The sequence below is a fragment of the Pocillopora verrucosa genome, chromosome 2 (assembly GCF_036669915.1).
Source record: "Pocillopora verrucosa isolate sample1 chromosome 2, ASM3666991v2, whole genome shotgun sequence".
Taxonomy (NCBI): domain Eukaryota; kingdom Metazoa; phylum Cnidaria; class Anthozoa; order Scleractinia; family Pocilloporidae; genus Pocillopora; species Pocillopora verrucosa.
Window position 1 is genome coordinate 20083828 of NC_089313.1, and position 15613 is coordinate 20099440.

Consider the following 15613-nt stretch of genomic DNA (forward strand, 5'->3'; position numbering starts at 1 on the left):
CACTTGCAAAGAGCTCTGTTCACCTGTATGGTATGTAGTAATAGTGCATATGATTTTTTCAAAAAATCAGCATTTGGGAGTGACGAGCCTGTTAGAACTACAACCAGCATGTTTGGAAGTAAACCCACCTCAAGTTTTTTGGGGCAGCAACAAACTACTCAGGGTAAGTAAAATTGCTTTTCTTTGAAACTCTGATTTTTTTAAAAAGTGCAGCTTAAGTATTATAATTACTGGTAATGTTACACATAAATAATCTTTTTTAGATTCTACATGTAATTTCAATAACTAGCCCATTGGCGGTTTCAGTCAACCTCCAGGCCTAGGTGATTGTATGTTTGGTAAAAAAAAAACCACATATTGCGCGACCACATTGTGCACACATGACAAGTATTGTCCACTTACACAGGCATAACATGTCACCTGTCAATATATATGCTGTCCAATTACAAACATGACAAGTACACTGTCCTACTGGTGCTCAAATCAGGTTGAGGATAACCAATCACTATCAAGAATTTTGTTTTAGTTTTGATTGGATTCCTCTAATTTCACCCTATGCGTAGTGTTATAACATTTGCTTATTTTGTGTGGACCAGTTTTTGGATGTGGTCAGATTCAGAGTTTTAAATTCATCAAAGGACAAAAAGAAAGAATCTTTCCAGGTTATCATTTTTAATTTTTTTCAAGTTTTTAAGTAACAGATCTTCCGAAATCGAGTATAACTCATTCATGGCAACCCCCCCCCCCCCTGCATATATTCATGGTTTTAAAGTAGCAAAGCTTTCCTCTGTATTTTTTTAAATTTGTCTTGATTCAAACTTCACATGCAAGGTAAATGAGTAATTTGAATTATATGAGATATTTCTGAACAAATCTTCCACCTTTCAACTGTTCTGTAGATTTTTTTTAGCGCTACTTTAACTTCTGCCTTTTTTACTTCTGGGTATGAATGACGCACTTCAAGTTTTTTGCAGGATTGCAATACACACAAGTAAGCAGCAGCAGAGGTAAAGCTTCTTCAAAAGAAGCGATCCTCTTTTGCTAGGAGCCTTAAGGAGGACACTTTTATTGCTGAGTCTTGCATAAAAGAATGGTCAGAGCTGGAGGGTCAAATTTACCTTTCTCATTTTGTGAAGGACTGGCTGTACGAATTAATGACCAAGACCTATGGGGTACCAATTAAGCACCTACCCACACTCACCCTTTAACTTAAAAAAGGCACAGCATGCAATTGAGGCCTAATGCTTTAAAATTAGTTACTGAAGTGGAGGTGAATAGTGGTGGACACTTACCATGCCGCAAAGCAGCAAGGTGAATATCCACCACTTTCACTGACACAGAAGTGAATATTAACTTTTTTAGTACATACCACAAAGAAACCAAAAAAAAGGTTGAAAATTAAATTGCTAATGAAGGATTTTTTCTCTTGATCTTGATCTTTTGAAGAAGTTTTACCTCTTCTGCTGCTTACTTGTGTGTACTGCAATCCTGCAAAGAACTTGAAGTGCGTCATTCATACCCAGAAGTAAAAAAGGCAGAAGTTAAAGTAGTGCTAAAAGTCGAAAGGTGGAAGATTTGTTCAGAAATATCTCATATAGTTCAAATGACTCATTTACCTTGCATATAAGCTTTGAATCAAGATAAATTAAAAAAAAACAGAGGAAAGCTTTGCCACTTTAAAACCATGAATATATGCAGGGGGTTGCCACGATGGAGTTATACTCAATTTTGCAAGATCTGTTACTTTCAAACTTGACAAAAAATTTAAAATGATAACCAGGAAAGACTCTTTCTTTTTGTCCTTTCATGAATTTAAACCTCTCAATCTGATCACATCCAAAAACTGATCCACACAAAATAAGTGTTGTAACGCAAACGCATAGGATGAAATTAGAGGAATCCAATCAAAACTATAACAAAATTCTTGATAGTGATTGGTTATCCTCAACCTGAATTGAGCACCAGTAGGACAGGGTACTTGGCATGCTTGTAATTGGACAACATATATATTGACAGCTAGGTGACATGTTATGCCTGTGTAAGTGGACAATACTTGTCATGTGTGCACAATGTTGTCGCGCAATCTGTGGGTTTTTTTAACCAAACATACAATCACCTGGGCCCTGAGGTTGACTGAAAGCGCCAATGGGTAGTTATTGAAATTACATGTAGAATCTAAAAAAGATTATTTATGTGTAACATTTCCATTAAGCGATCCTCTTTTGCTAGAAGCCTTAAGGAGGACACTTTTATTGCTGAGTCTTGCATAAAAGAATGGTCAGAGTTGGAGAGTCAAATTTACCTTTCTCCATTTTGTGAAGGACTGGCTGAACAAATTACTGACCAAGACCTATGGGGTACCAATTCAGCACCTCCCCACACTCACCCCTTAAGTTAAAAAAGGCAAAGCATGCAATTGAGGGTTAATGCTTTAAAATTAGTTACTGAAGTGGAGGTGAATAGTGGTGGACACTTACCATGCCGCAAAGCAGCAAGGTGAATATTCGTTACTTTCACTGACACAGAAGTGAATATTAACTGTTTTAGTACATACCACAAAGAAACCAAAAAATGGTTGGAAATTTAATTGCTGATGAAGGATTTTGTCTCTTGATCTGCTTGGAGGTGTATAGTACTTGCAAATTAGTTCAAAACCTGCCAATCAGCACTCGCAAAGAGCCCTATTCACCTGTATGGTATGTAGTAATGGTGCATATGATTTTCTCAAATAATCAGCATTTAAGAGTGACAAGCCTGTCAGAACTACAACCAGCATGTTTGGAAGTAAACCCACCTCAAGTTTTTTGGGGCAGCAACAAACTACTCAGGGTAAGTAAAATTGCTTTTCTTTGAAACTCTGATTTTTTTAATAAGTGCAGCTTAAGTATTAATTAATGGAAATGTTACACATAAATAATCTTTTTTAGATTCTACATGTAATTTCAATAACTACCCATTGGCGCTTTCAGTCAACCTCAGGGCCCAGGTGATTGTATGTTTGGTTAAAAAAACCCACAGATTGCACGACAACATTGTGCACACATGACAAGTATTCTCCACTTACACAGGCATAACATGTCACCTAGCTGTCAATATATATGTTGTCCAATTACAAGCATGACAAGTACCCTGTCCTACTGGTGCTCAAATCAGGTTGAGGATAACCAATCACTATCAAGAATTTTGTTATAGTTTTGATTGGATTCCTCTAATTTCATCCTATGCGTTTGCGTTACAACACTTATTTTGTGTGGATCAGTTTTTGGATGTGATCAGATTGAGAGGTTTAAATTCATGAAAGGACAAAAAGAAAGAATCTTTCCGGGTAATAATTTATAATTTTTAATTTTTTTCAAATTTGAAAGTAACAGATCTTGCAAAATCAAGTATAACTCTATCATGGTAACCCCTGCCCTGCATATATTCATGGTTTTAAAAGTAGCGAAGCTTTCCTCTGTATTTTTTTAATTTATCTTGCTTCAAAGCTTATATGCAAGGTAAATGAGTAATTTGAACTATATGAGATATTTCTGAACAAATGTTCCACCTTTTAACTGTTCTGTAGATTTTTTTAACGCTACTTTAACTTCTGCCTTTTTTACTTCCGGGTATGAATGACGCACTTCAAGTTCTTTACAGGATTGCAATACACACAAGTATGCAGCAGCAGAAGTAAAACTTCTTCAAAAGAAGCGGTCCTCTTTTGCTAGGAGCCTTAAGGAGGACACTTTTATTGCTGAGTCTTGCATAAAAGAATGGTCAGAGCTGGAGGGTCAAATTTACCTTTCTCATTTTGTGAAGGACTGGCTGAACAAATTACTAACCAAGACCTATGGGGTACCAATTAAGCACCTCCCCACACTCACCCTTTAACTTAAAAAAGGCAAAGCATGCAATTGAGGTTTAGTGCTTTAAAATTAGTTACTGAAGTGGAGGTGAATAGTGGTGGACACTTACCATGCCACAAAGCAGCAAGGTGAATATCTACCACTTTCACTGACACAGAAACGAATATTTACTGTTTTAGTACATACCACAAAGAAACCAAAAAATGGTTGGACATTAAATTGCTAATGAAGGATTTTGTCTCTTGATCTGCTTGGAGGTGTATAGTACTTGCAAATTAGTTCAAAACCTGTCAATAAGCACTCACAAAGGGCACTATTCACTTGTATGGTATGTAGTAATGGTGCATATGATTTTCTCAAATAATCAGCAGTTGGGAGTGGTGAGCCTGTCAGAACTACAACCAGCATGTTTGGAAGTAAACCCACCTCAAGTTTTTTGGGGCAGCAACAAACTACTCAGGGTAAGTAAAATTGCTTTTCTTTGAAACTTTGATTTTTTAATAAGTGCAGCTTGAGTATTAATTACTGGTAATATTACACATAAATAATCTTTTTTAGATTCTACATGTAATTTCAATGACTAGCTTATTGGCAGTTCCAGTCAACCTCAGGACCTAGGTGATTGTATGTTTGGTAAAAAAAAAAAACCACAGATTGCGTGACAACATTGTGCACACATGACAAGTATTGTCCACTTACACAGGCATAACATGTCACCTGTCAATATATATGCTGTCCAATTACTGGTGCTCAGATCAGGTTGAAGATAACCATTCTCTATCAAGAATTTTGTTATAGTTTTGATTGGATTCCTCTAATTTCACCCTATGAGTAGCGTTACGATATTTACTTATTTGGTGTGGATCAGTTTTTGGATGTGGTCAGATTGAAAGGTTTTAATTCATCAAAGGACAAAAAGAAAGAGTCTTTCTGGGTTATAATTTTTTTTTCAAGTTTTAAGGTAACAGATCTTGCAAAATCAAGTATAACTACATCATGGCAACCCCCTGCATACATTAATGGTTTTAAAAGTAGTAAAGCTTTAATTCCTCTGTATTTTTTAAATTTATCTTGATTCAAAGCTTATATACAAGGTAAATGAGTGATTTGAACTAAATAAAATATTTCTGAACAAATCTTCCACCAGACATCGTTAGATGCTACACTGGTTTGCAGATTTAATGAATGTAACTGAAGAAGTTACAATTCATAGACCCTATGAATTGTAACTTCTTCGGTTACATTCATTAAATCTGCAAACCAGTGTAGCATCTAACTATGTCTGATTGTCCACCTGGTTGCCGTGTAAACTTTAATAAATCTTCCACCTTTTGACTGTTCTGTAGATTTTTTTAGCACTGGTTTAACTTCTGCCTTTTTCACTTCCGGGTATGAATGACGTACTCGAAGTTCTTTGCACAACTACAATACACGCAAGTAAGAGGCAGTGGAGTTAAAACTACTCCAAAAGAGGCTATCCTCTTTTACTAGGAGCTTAGCATAGGACACTTTTATGGCTGAGTCTTGCACAAAAGAATGGTTAGAGCTGGGGGGGGGGGTCAAATTTACCTTTCTCATTTTGTGAAGGACTGGCTAAACAAATCACTGACGAAGACTTATGGGGTACCAATTCAGCACCTCCCCACACTGACCCCTTAACTTAAAAAGGCAAAGCATGCAATTGAGGTTTAATGCTTTAAAATTAGTTACTGAAGAGTATCAAGGGGGAGGGGGGAGGTCCTGATCCCATTTTTAGCACAAATTTTAGACAAAATGCATGTCTTGTGTGTACTTTAGACAGAATATTTCACATGTCACAAAATTTGGCAATTACCCTCCACCCCTACATGACCTTTTGCAGAAGGACATACCCTGAAAGTGGACAGAGGAATGCAAGAGAGAATTAAATTAACATCGCCAAAAGTTTATACGAAAATCCTTCTGTCGAACGCTAACGTGAAGGACTGCGCAGCTTTATTTAACAATAAAATCCGCGCCATGTTAATTAATGTTTGCGAAGCACAGTCGGTTAGGCACCGAACAGGCAGTCAGACGGTCTGAAAGTTCGTTTTAAACAGTGTTCTTTTTTCGCTCACTCTTTTTTCTTTTCTTCTTCAACTCGGGAAAAGGCAAAGCTATTTTGAGAGTTCAAAAAAAAAGAAAAAATTACAACATTTTCATAAGAAAGAGTGAGCGAAAAAAAGGCATTTTTTTAAAAAAATAACTTAAACCCGTCCGTCTGACTGCGAGTTCAGTGCCTAACCGACTGAGCTAGACAGTTAGCTACACAGTTCAAATTTTATCGTGAAATAAAACTGCGGTCCTTCACGTTAGCGTTCGACAGGAGCGTTTTCGTATAAACTTTTGGCGATGTCAACGTACCAAACTCTCAAAATGGCTTTGCCTTTTCCGAGTTGAAAAAGAGAAGGACAAAAAATGAGTGAGCGAAAAAAAAAAACGACATTTGTTAAAAAGAGAACTTTATCGACCGGCTGACGGCGAGTCCAATGCCTAACCGACTGTGCTACGAGAACATTCGTTAATACAGCCTACATTTTATCGTGAAATAAAGCTGCAGCAGTCCTTCACGTTAGCGTTCGAAAGGAACGTTTTCGTGTAAACTTTTGGCGATGTCAACGTATCAAACTCTCGAAAATGGCTTTGCCTCTTCCCGAGTTGAAAAAGAGAAGGAAAAAAAAAAGGTGAGCGAAAAAAAAGACATTTGTTAAAAAAGAGCCGTACCGACCGTCTGACTGCGAGTCCAATGCCTAACCGACTGTGCTACGAGAACATTCGATTACGCTATTTAAATTTTATCGTTAAATAAAACTGCGACACTCCTTCGCGTAAGCGTTCGACAGGAGCGTTTTCGTATAAACTTTTGGCTATGTCAACGTATCTTTGGTTTTGTCTTCAATTTTGCCGTAGCGCGAGTTTGTTCAAGGATATTTTACGTTTGCCAAACAGTGTTTTAAACTCAAAACAAAAAACATGCTCTTTCTTTAAGCTAGGTATGAATATGCAAGTTCTCTGGGGCTGTAATGTTTTGATGAAACAAAAGGCTTCTTTTGTTTCGGCTTCATTCAATGAAAGCCGCTACGAAATTCAAGGTTTTTTGCATACGTTATTTCTCGAAAACGAAGCGTAAACCAGCGAAAAAAAAACCAAAACAGTGTATATCGAGTAAAACTAAGTCCACATGCCAAAATTCAACTACTTCTGAACACTTTCAAAAATGGCCGAAAAATCAAGGGGTCGTTCTTGCTCTGAGCCTTTCATTTGTTCAGAGCAAAGAGAAATTACGAGATTTGCCTTTGTTAGTTCATTGGAACCTGAAGAAACCACCTCGCCTAGCATGTGATGCATCTGCTCATGGGTTAAGAGCTGTAATTTCTCGTGTGATGGAGAACGGAGAGGAAAAACCACCAATCACCTTTGTTTCTTGGACTCTCACTGCCAGTGATTGTAACTATTCACAGATTGAAAAGAGGTGTTGTCCATTGTATTTGTGGTGAAGAAGTTTCATTCATACCTTTATGGCTGCAAGTTTACATTGCTAACAGATCACAAGCCCTTATTCACTATTTTTGGTCCGAAGACAGGGGTGCCTCCATTATATAGCAGCAGCCAGATTGCAAAGATGGGCCCTGATTTTAGCCATGTACCAGTACAAGATTGAGTATAAGATACCAGCTGAACATATGAATGCAGATGCTTTGTCCAGACTTGTATCAGGGACTGCTTATGACAGATTAGAAGAAGAAGTTTATTTGATCAGTTACCTGGATGAGCTGCTGGTTACTGTTGAAGACATAGCTTTGACTACAAGGAAGGAACCCATCTTAACCCATGCTAGTCCGCATCCTTCACCTTGCATGCATGGCCCCAGCCATAATTTCCATATAGGCAAGAATTGTCAGTTGACCAAGGATGTTTGTTGTGTGGCTTGTGAGTTGTTTTTCCTGATATGTATTAGGAATGTCTATTGAATGATCTATATCAAGAGCACCATGGTATGTGTTGTATGAAGTCTCTAGAAAGAGGATAATTATGGTGGTCTGGAATAGGTGGTGAGATTGAAGAAAGGGCCAGTGCTTGTCATATGTGTGCTTCTGTGGGCAAGTTGCTGTGTAAAGCACCAGTGTCATTTAGTTGCAAGATGGATTAAAGGGAGGATTTACCAGGTGAAAGGTCCACACACTTCTCTTGTCCACTGCAGGAACCATGTAAAATTTGTGCATGTTGATCCCTTGAAGAAGACAGCATATCAATCTTCAAGTTCCGAGGTGGAAGAATGAGTTTTAGAATATGGTTGAGATTTTTTAAGGAGGCCCAGGGTTAGAAGATGAGTGATCCGGGTGTTTCCCTTCCATCACTTGTGGATGTGTCCAGTACAACAAAACCTGGAGAATATTCTGGCCAAGACAGTGTGGTGAATTTGCTAGTTTCCCAGAAATGATAGAAGATACAACAGAGAAAGTGGATTCTCCAAGTCTATGTTCAACACCAGAGCCAGTGCACAAATACCCCAGTTGAGAAAGGAGACCACCACAAAGACTTGATTTGTGGACTTTGAACATTCTAAGTTCTGTAGAGCACCGAACGTGTTTCTTTATGTTGACATGTTAGTTGGCATGTAACCCTTGCATATAATTCCTCTCACTTGTTTGGGGAAAAGTGTAATATATTAGGATCCAGACCCCTTGCAGTTAGGGACGGTAAGTACATGCAGTTGACATTAAAAAATGGCAAGCATGTGGTTCGTGTTGTGAGCTCCAATTAGTACAGTATCTATGCATTATAAGTATAAATTGAACTGTAGGGGTAGAAAAACTCCTCTTGCCCCTGTCATTTAGTACAATTGGCAAGTAATAAATCTAAGACTTTCCAAGGTGCTGAGACCCTTGTTTTCAAATTGGAGACCCCATGTCTCAAATGTAAAGAATGCTGTTGAGTGCTAATTTTTTTCTCTGATTTCTGTTGCACTTTCTTTAACAGGAAAATCAAGTAACAGTGGGACATATGTTAAGTTTGTTGTAAGTGAAGGACATGATACTTGACTCGTAGAGCTAATTATAAGAACAGGCAGGACTATAAAGCAAACATTGTTTTTTGATTGGCTATTGGCAGGTAATTTTTACTCTCTGTAACCTTAAGGCAACCTTTTTTTCACGAAGACATTTTCAATGGTCAAAACAAAGAAAACCACAACAGTTTTTGGAAATTCATGCAGCAATTCTTTGACTTAAATCCTAGCTGTTTAGCTAAGATAGCTGGATATTGGTATCATCTCAGTCCAGAAAGATACATTAAAGAACTTGGCATGATGTACAGCTTGGTCAATAACTCATCTTTATTGCTAAACTCTAAAGTAATATTCTTATTCTTCAGGTTGTCAAAGGCACTGACTCTATCATTAAGAATGGCATAAGCATCAACATCAGTGTCGGATATCAATGTATCACTTTTATGTCAACTTATAATAGGAAGAGCTTAGAGGTGTGTTACAAAGACACAATATTGAATGCTATTGTAATGAAATCTTGGACATCAAATTTGAGTAACAAAGAAACCCAAGGGTTGACGGCATTAGATTTAGAAAATCTATCCATCTTTTGTCTTACTTACACTCTGAAAAAAAGAGAGAAACAACTAAGAGATGACTCTGTATCTTAATTGACAATGCGGACTGTCTTTGTTTGCGGTTTCCAAATAGTAGTCATATCAAACCAACATAATAACTAGCTCCCAGTTGGCTTAATTTGTGCGCTAAGTTGGTAGAGCATTTCAGCAGTATCACAGAGCTGCGTCATGGGTTCATCTTCGGTACAGAGGCCTAAATTTTTTCAGACTTTCTTACATTACTGCTTAAGTGGTGTTCATCACTGCAAAGATCATTCTCATATTCATTTATTAATCCGCCGTTAGCATGAATGATTTCCATATATTCACGGTCATTTATACTGATTTTAGTCTTCCCTAGACCACCAAAGAAAATTTTGTTAGGTAGCTTCAGTCCAGGTAGGAAAATGCAAATCAGGTCTATTACATAAGCCACAGAAAGTAATATTATAGCTTTGCGGGATGTGTATGAATTAGGAAATGCAAGGAACATGTAACCTTACAATCACATACTGGTATCAAATACCTCTCCTACCACTAAGAGAGGATGAGAATTCCTTATTGAAGGCAGCTGTCTCTTAATCAACAGGAGCTCAGAATAGAAGATTACTATAAAACAGGGCGTGCATGTATACCAACTGAAGGTACTGGAGGTAATACATTATGATTGAGAGTAATGAGATTTATTGAAACGTTAATGGGATCATGTGCACTTAAGGCATATGTCAGCCAAGTATTGACCTAAAGTCAGCCGACAGTCGATCGCCATGTTATTCAAGTTGGTGGACCGTTGGTCGCCACTATTGGTCGATACTTGGTCGGTAATGTCAGTCGACACCAAGCCGACACCTCGACCATTACGTTGCGATCAACAGTCGACAGCATATTGGTCGAGTGTCAGTGATGTATCGGTGGACTGCTGGTGGTATATGTGTATTGTTAGCCATTGTTTCGATGGGAATTGGCAGCCGTCTCTAAGCCTCTTCCCCTTACCCACAAGAGACAAGGAAGAAGAGTTTCGTAGAGCTAGAGAAAATAAGTGAGTATTTGAGTTGAGAAGAGAGAGCTCAGTATCAAGAGCCGATCAAGTGACAGAAGTGTCGGCCGTGTGTTGGTAAAGTATCTGCCAAGTGTTGGTCAAATGTAGATAAAGTGGATGTAAAGTATCTTTGTATGTCGACCGAGTATCATCTGACATGCGTATCATTCGATACTTGGTCGGGATGTCGGCCGATGTATCAACCGACATTTAGTCGACATGTCGACCGATACTCGACCAACAGGTGCCTTAAGTATATATGATTCCGTTAATGTGTTGTTCTCTTTTGTGCTTTTGGTGGTGCAGACCTGCTTCTGTATAGAATTTCATGTTTTCCTTAACCAGATTGTGACAAGCTGCTGGTCAATCCGAAACACTTGTTGAAACTTCTATTCATTGGCTTTCGGCTAGTGAGGAAAATTTTAAAAGGATAGTGTTAGCTTGTAGGCTGATACTTATGGCCGATGTAACACGCGCTCTGATTGGCTAAGTACTATTTCTGGTGTCAGTTCACATAACAGATATGCTGTTTATTGTATTGTTTGACCCTGGGTTTAAAAAGTTTGAAGCGCGCATTATCGCTTTTTGACTTCTGCCGAATTATAGGTTCCATTTTAACTGTTTTAACTGTTTTGATGCAATTGTATCTTTATTTATAGTTGTTCTTAAAAATAAAAATCTCTTTAAAAGGTTTATTAACCAAGTAAAATTATTTCAAGATTAGATATAACATTTTTATGACTATTTTATCGACAGCCAGCTTTTAACTGCATGCCTATATTAGAATTAGCTGCATTTCCTCAGAGGTCAAGTCGGGGTTATAGACGATACTTATGCTAGTACCATTGAGAACGCGAAGTAAATACAAACAAACCACTTGAATGTAATTAATTGAGTAAGTAGCTCGAGTTATTAAAACGAAAAGGCCCTACATTACTTTCGATTCCCAATTGAAGATGACTTCATTTCAAATCTAGCAGGAGTCTTCGATTATTGTGATCGTAGAGCCCTAAGGAGGGAAGGGATATTTGGTGCTCAATGCTGAGGAAGAGTTGGAGTGTTAGGTGAATTATTCGGCATCACACTCGTTTTAACATCTTCTTTGCATCTAACTTACAGCGCAGGAAAATTCAAGTGAAGAGCCTTCAGAATTCGAAAAGGCCTTGGAAAAGCGGAAGAAATACGTTTGTCCGGAGCACGATGAAGTTTTGAAAGTGTACTGTCACACTGATAAGTGTCTTATTTGCCTAGTTTGTCAGGTATACACACTAGTTCTTTTTGACTCAAAGTTAAGCGGCCGTTTTTTGGGATGTCACGCAATTTCGTGACTTTCCAAAAACGACTGCAAAGGAGAATACGCTCGTGCCGTTCTGAAATAGGAAGCATTGGCGTCCAGGTAAAAGAAGATTTATTTTTATGTCTAGGCCGGGATGTTTTACTTTTTTTTCAGTGCCTGGAATTAACGAAACCTTATTGAATTATATACATCAACACAAGATGCTCCTCTTTATACGGAACAGGGGCGGGAAGGGGGGGGGGGGGAATCAGTTGTTGCCAACAGAGTATAAAGAGGGTACTATAGGTGGCGCAGTCATATTTGTTTGCTGATCTCCATTAGGTGTATGGCAAACATACCGATCACAAATGTGAGCTAGTTACCAACATGGCCACCGGAACGCGTGGGGAACTTTTCAGGGAAACTAAAAAGTTAGAGGATCATTTCGAGTTGATTAAGAAGTCTAGAAGGAAACTGAAGGATCAGAAAGACTCAATTTTGCAAACCCAACTTTACCTGCGAGACAGAGTTACCAAACACATGGCTTTGTTAAGAAAATGCTTGAAGAGCGGAGAGAGCACGCTGAAAAGTGAGATTGATAATAAAACTAACGAGAAGATAGCACCCTTGGACGCTCAGGATAGGTATGAAGAGTTTCTTCATGTGAGGAAAGTTTTGTTTGAAAAAATCAAAAAAGGTGTTCTCAGTCATGTGGGTAGTGTAATTGGTTGTTAAAAATGAACTTTACTTGAAGTGTGCATGTGAGGAAATAGTAAGAGATTTCGAAATACACCGAGAGAAGAGAAACGAAGGCTTCAAAGTACACCATCACTTCGAAAATTACTTTCTTGACCCATCAGTGACACATTCAGCTGCGTCTCGTGTGCCACTTTTTTGTTCTCACCACATTCTGACGTCGTCTGTGATCGATGACGGAACAGACGCAGGGCGACATCACTTTTATTTTTAATTTATTTAATTATGTGATAAGTTGAATTATCCACGCATTTTGATTTTTTCTTATTTATGATCTACCGGAGGACAGATGCATAAATGTTTACCTTGTAAAACAAATAGATTTCATGTTACCATGCATCTGCTCAAATATAGATCAGAGGAGACATCAAGATGTGACGAGAACATTCCTGACTCACCCAGCTGCTCCTTGTGTGTCACAATTTGTTCTTTAACATAAGCTGTGATCTACTACTGAACAGACGCTCGACAAAATGGAATCTATTCGTTAAATAGAAAGCGATTAGCTTAGCCAATCAGATTGCAGCATTTGTGATAGAAAACTTGTAGATTTATACTAATCAACCGTAGTTCTAACTGAATTTGGAAATAACACAACGTTCATAAACCACATTAAGAAAATATCGTTTTATTTTCTCCCTGCTCAGAGTCATGGCAAATATTGAAGAGAAGTGTGATTTGGCTTACTCTTTGATCGAGAAGTATAAGAAGAATGACAATGCTTTGGTCGAGGAGAAGCCCAACATCTTTAAACTTATTGAAGAGGTGTCGTCTTTCATTCAGAAATGCGAATTGGAATCAGCGGAAACAGACAGTCTGACATGTTACTTCGAGTATAAACTCTTTGACATGCTCAAAACACAGATTGGTGGAGTGAGGATGTTGAAGCCAGGCAAAAAAGGTTTGCTCCTAAAGTTAACTGGTTTTGACGAAAATACTAATTAAATAAAAAATGTTACAACTTGCAAAGAGAATATTAACTTTCTTGTAAGTACACATAATGAACAATCTGTGTAATTGACTGCAGCTACTAGGAACCGAATATTCAGTTTTTGTCAATTCACATTTTTCGTGAGTGTGAGCAATACAAATCATCGGCTTAATACTCTATAGTATTAATGTCTATGAACCTTTCCACTCCAGTTTGACAATTGTGGGACAAGAAGAACTCATGATGTTGTAGACTATCTTATATTATATAGTAATACGTATATATTTTAATTCGTAATCATAATGCTGTCAGAGGGCTCTATCTACGGCTACAACGAGCATGAGATGTTGGAGGAAGGGAAAACCAAAGATGCAGAGGTTCAGACCGACGCCGACGATCAACAGGAAAGGACAGATCATCATGAAATTTTTTCGCAAGGACTAGATGTAGCCGCTGACTTCGGCGTGGTGGAAGGCGAGGCTTCATTGCCTATTGATCCTAACCTACAGATATCAACAGATTCCCAAAGCTCTAGTGACGTTATAACCGGATTACTGGATGAGATACTTGAAAAAGTTGACAGGCTCGCAGGTCAGTCACATTAAAAAATAAAGAATCATGTCCTTTAATAAAGTCATCGGTGGCCGATGAGATATTCTCGCATAAACTTTAACAAAGTAAGAAATTTAAACAGCCCCTCACCCATCTCGATGGCTTTTAAGTCTAGATAATGAGGTTCATATTTAAATTGATTTTTTTCCAGTTGCGGATGGTGATGATGACAGTGCTAGTGATGATGACAGTGCTAGTGATGATGACAGTGCTAGTGATGATGACAGTGCTAGTGATAAAGAAGAGATCGAGAGTGACGATTAAAAATTTAGCTTCGGCTACGGTGGACCCCATACGTTCTTGAACGAGATGAATGTCTACTGCCTCCGACATAGTATCGCTGTTTTTCTCTGAGACGTATAACGTGAAGGGAGTGTAGGACAATTAGATTACTTTTATTCTGCCTTTTCCTTGTACAGTCCTTCTAGCTTATTAGCATAGGAAACACAAAATTAATTTTATGACGTGAAGAGACTGGGAACGACATCTTGTATCGTCTTAAAGCTCTTCCCTCGCGCACCAATTTTGCTAGCCGTGTGCCAAAATCCAAACAAAATTTTCAAATGTAGGAAACAGCCTCTGTCATGCAAAAAAAGGCGAGAAAATTTTAATGTTCATAGAACTGTAGAAGAGAAATAAGGTAGCGAAAAGAGAAAATTTGCGATTTTTCGAAAAGAAAGCTTATTTAAGCTTATTTCTAATCGCTCTGACGAAGGGCTAACGCTCGAAACGTCAGCTTTTTTACCCTTTACGGTGGCTAATTTACGTTTTCAACCCAGTTGTTAACACTAAATTACCCCTTATTTAATTACGGGTAGCCTGTTGATTTACCCTTTAGATTTGAGCTATATCAGAGAAGTTGAATGCTTTTAAAACACCATTACTTCTAGCTTTTGTACATTTCTATAACTTTCGTGAGAAAATCACGTGCTGACAACCTGAAAGCAAGCCCCTTAGCCATTACCAGGTTTTTTTATATAGCAACATTTAATGATGATCCCGATCTACAAAATACGACCATCACTATAAATAGTGCTGATAGTTTTTTGTTAAAATTTTTAATGTTTTCGCTTTTGTTGAGAGCTATTATGCTTTATCTATTTAGAGCAAGCCGGTACTTTGTAGATTTCTTACAATGAATTATATTAAAGGAAATAGCCGTAAACCGTCATGGATCGCCTGTGTAGCAGGTTGATTTGTTTCTCGGTTTTATGTGCGCTGTGATTTGCGGCGAAACTATTTTCCCTCCCAAGCCTCTTACGGCTCCGATGCTCATTGCTTCGTTACACACAAAAATCACTATCTACGTTGGTAAGGTTATGGTGGATGCCTTTTATACCATTTTTAAGACCTTTGGTTGGCTTTGCGCTTAGATGGTATAGTGATAGCGAGTTGCAATTGTAACTAAAAAATTTTTATTCTGCTCGTCCTCTGAATAAAGGGGAGTGTGTGTTGGGGAGGCGTAGAAGCATGCAACAGCATTGTAACAAAAATCTTAATGGGATTTAAAATTCATTACGTCTGAAAAC

General features: G+C 38.0%; 1 protein-coding gene across 3 annotated transcripts; it reads left to right on the plus strand.

Moving 5' to 3' along the window:
- The first annotated feature begins 84 nt into the window (after positions 1 to 84).
- LOC136278931 (uncharacterized) lies at positions 85 to 15255 on the plus strand. Of its 3 annotated transcripts, none has more exons than XM_066162219.1 (11): positions 85 to 163; positions 2737 to 2829; positions 4217 to 4309; positions 8847 to 8884; positions 9240 to 9347; positions 10060 to 10123; positions 11629 to 11768; positions 12128 to 12429; positions 13189 to 13442; positions 13785 to 14063; positions 14236 to 15255. In XM_066162219.1, the coding sequence occupies exons 1-11, from the start codon at positions 109 to 111 to the stop codon at positions 14346 to 14348; spliced, it is 1539 nt and encodes a 512-aa protein (XP_066018316.1). In that variant the 5' UTR covers positions 85 to 108; the 3' UTR covers positions 14349 to 15255. The 3 variants fall into 3 exon arrangements, with proteins under 3 accessions (XP_066018316.1, XP_066018318.1, XP_066018317.1); XM_066162221.1 differs by having other exon boundaries at positions 10060 to 10114; XM_066162220.1 differs by having other exon boundaries at positions 4220 to 4309.
- Positions 15256 to 15613: the final 358 nt, after the last annotated feature.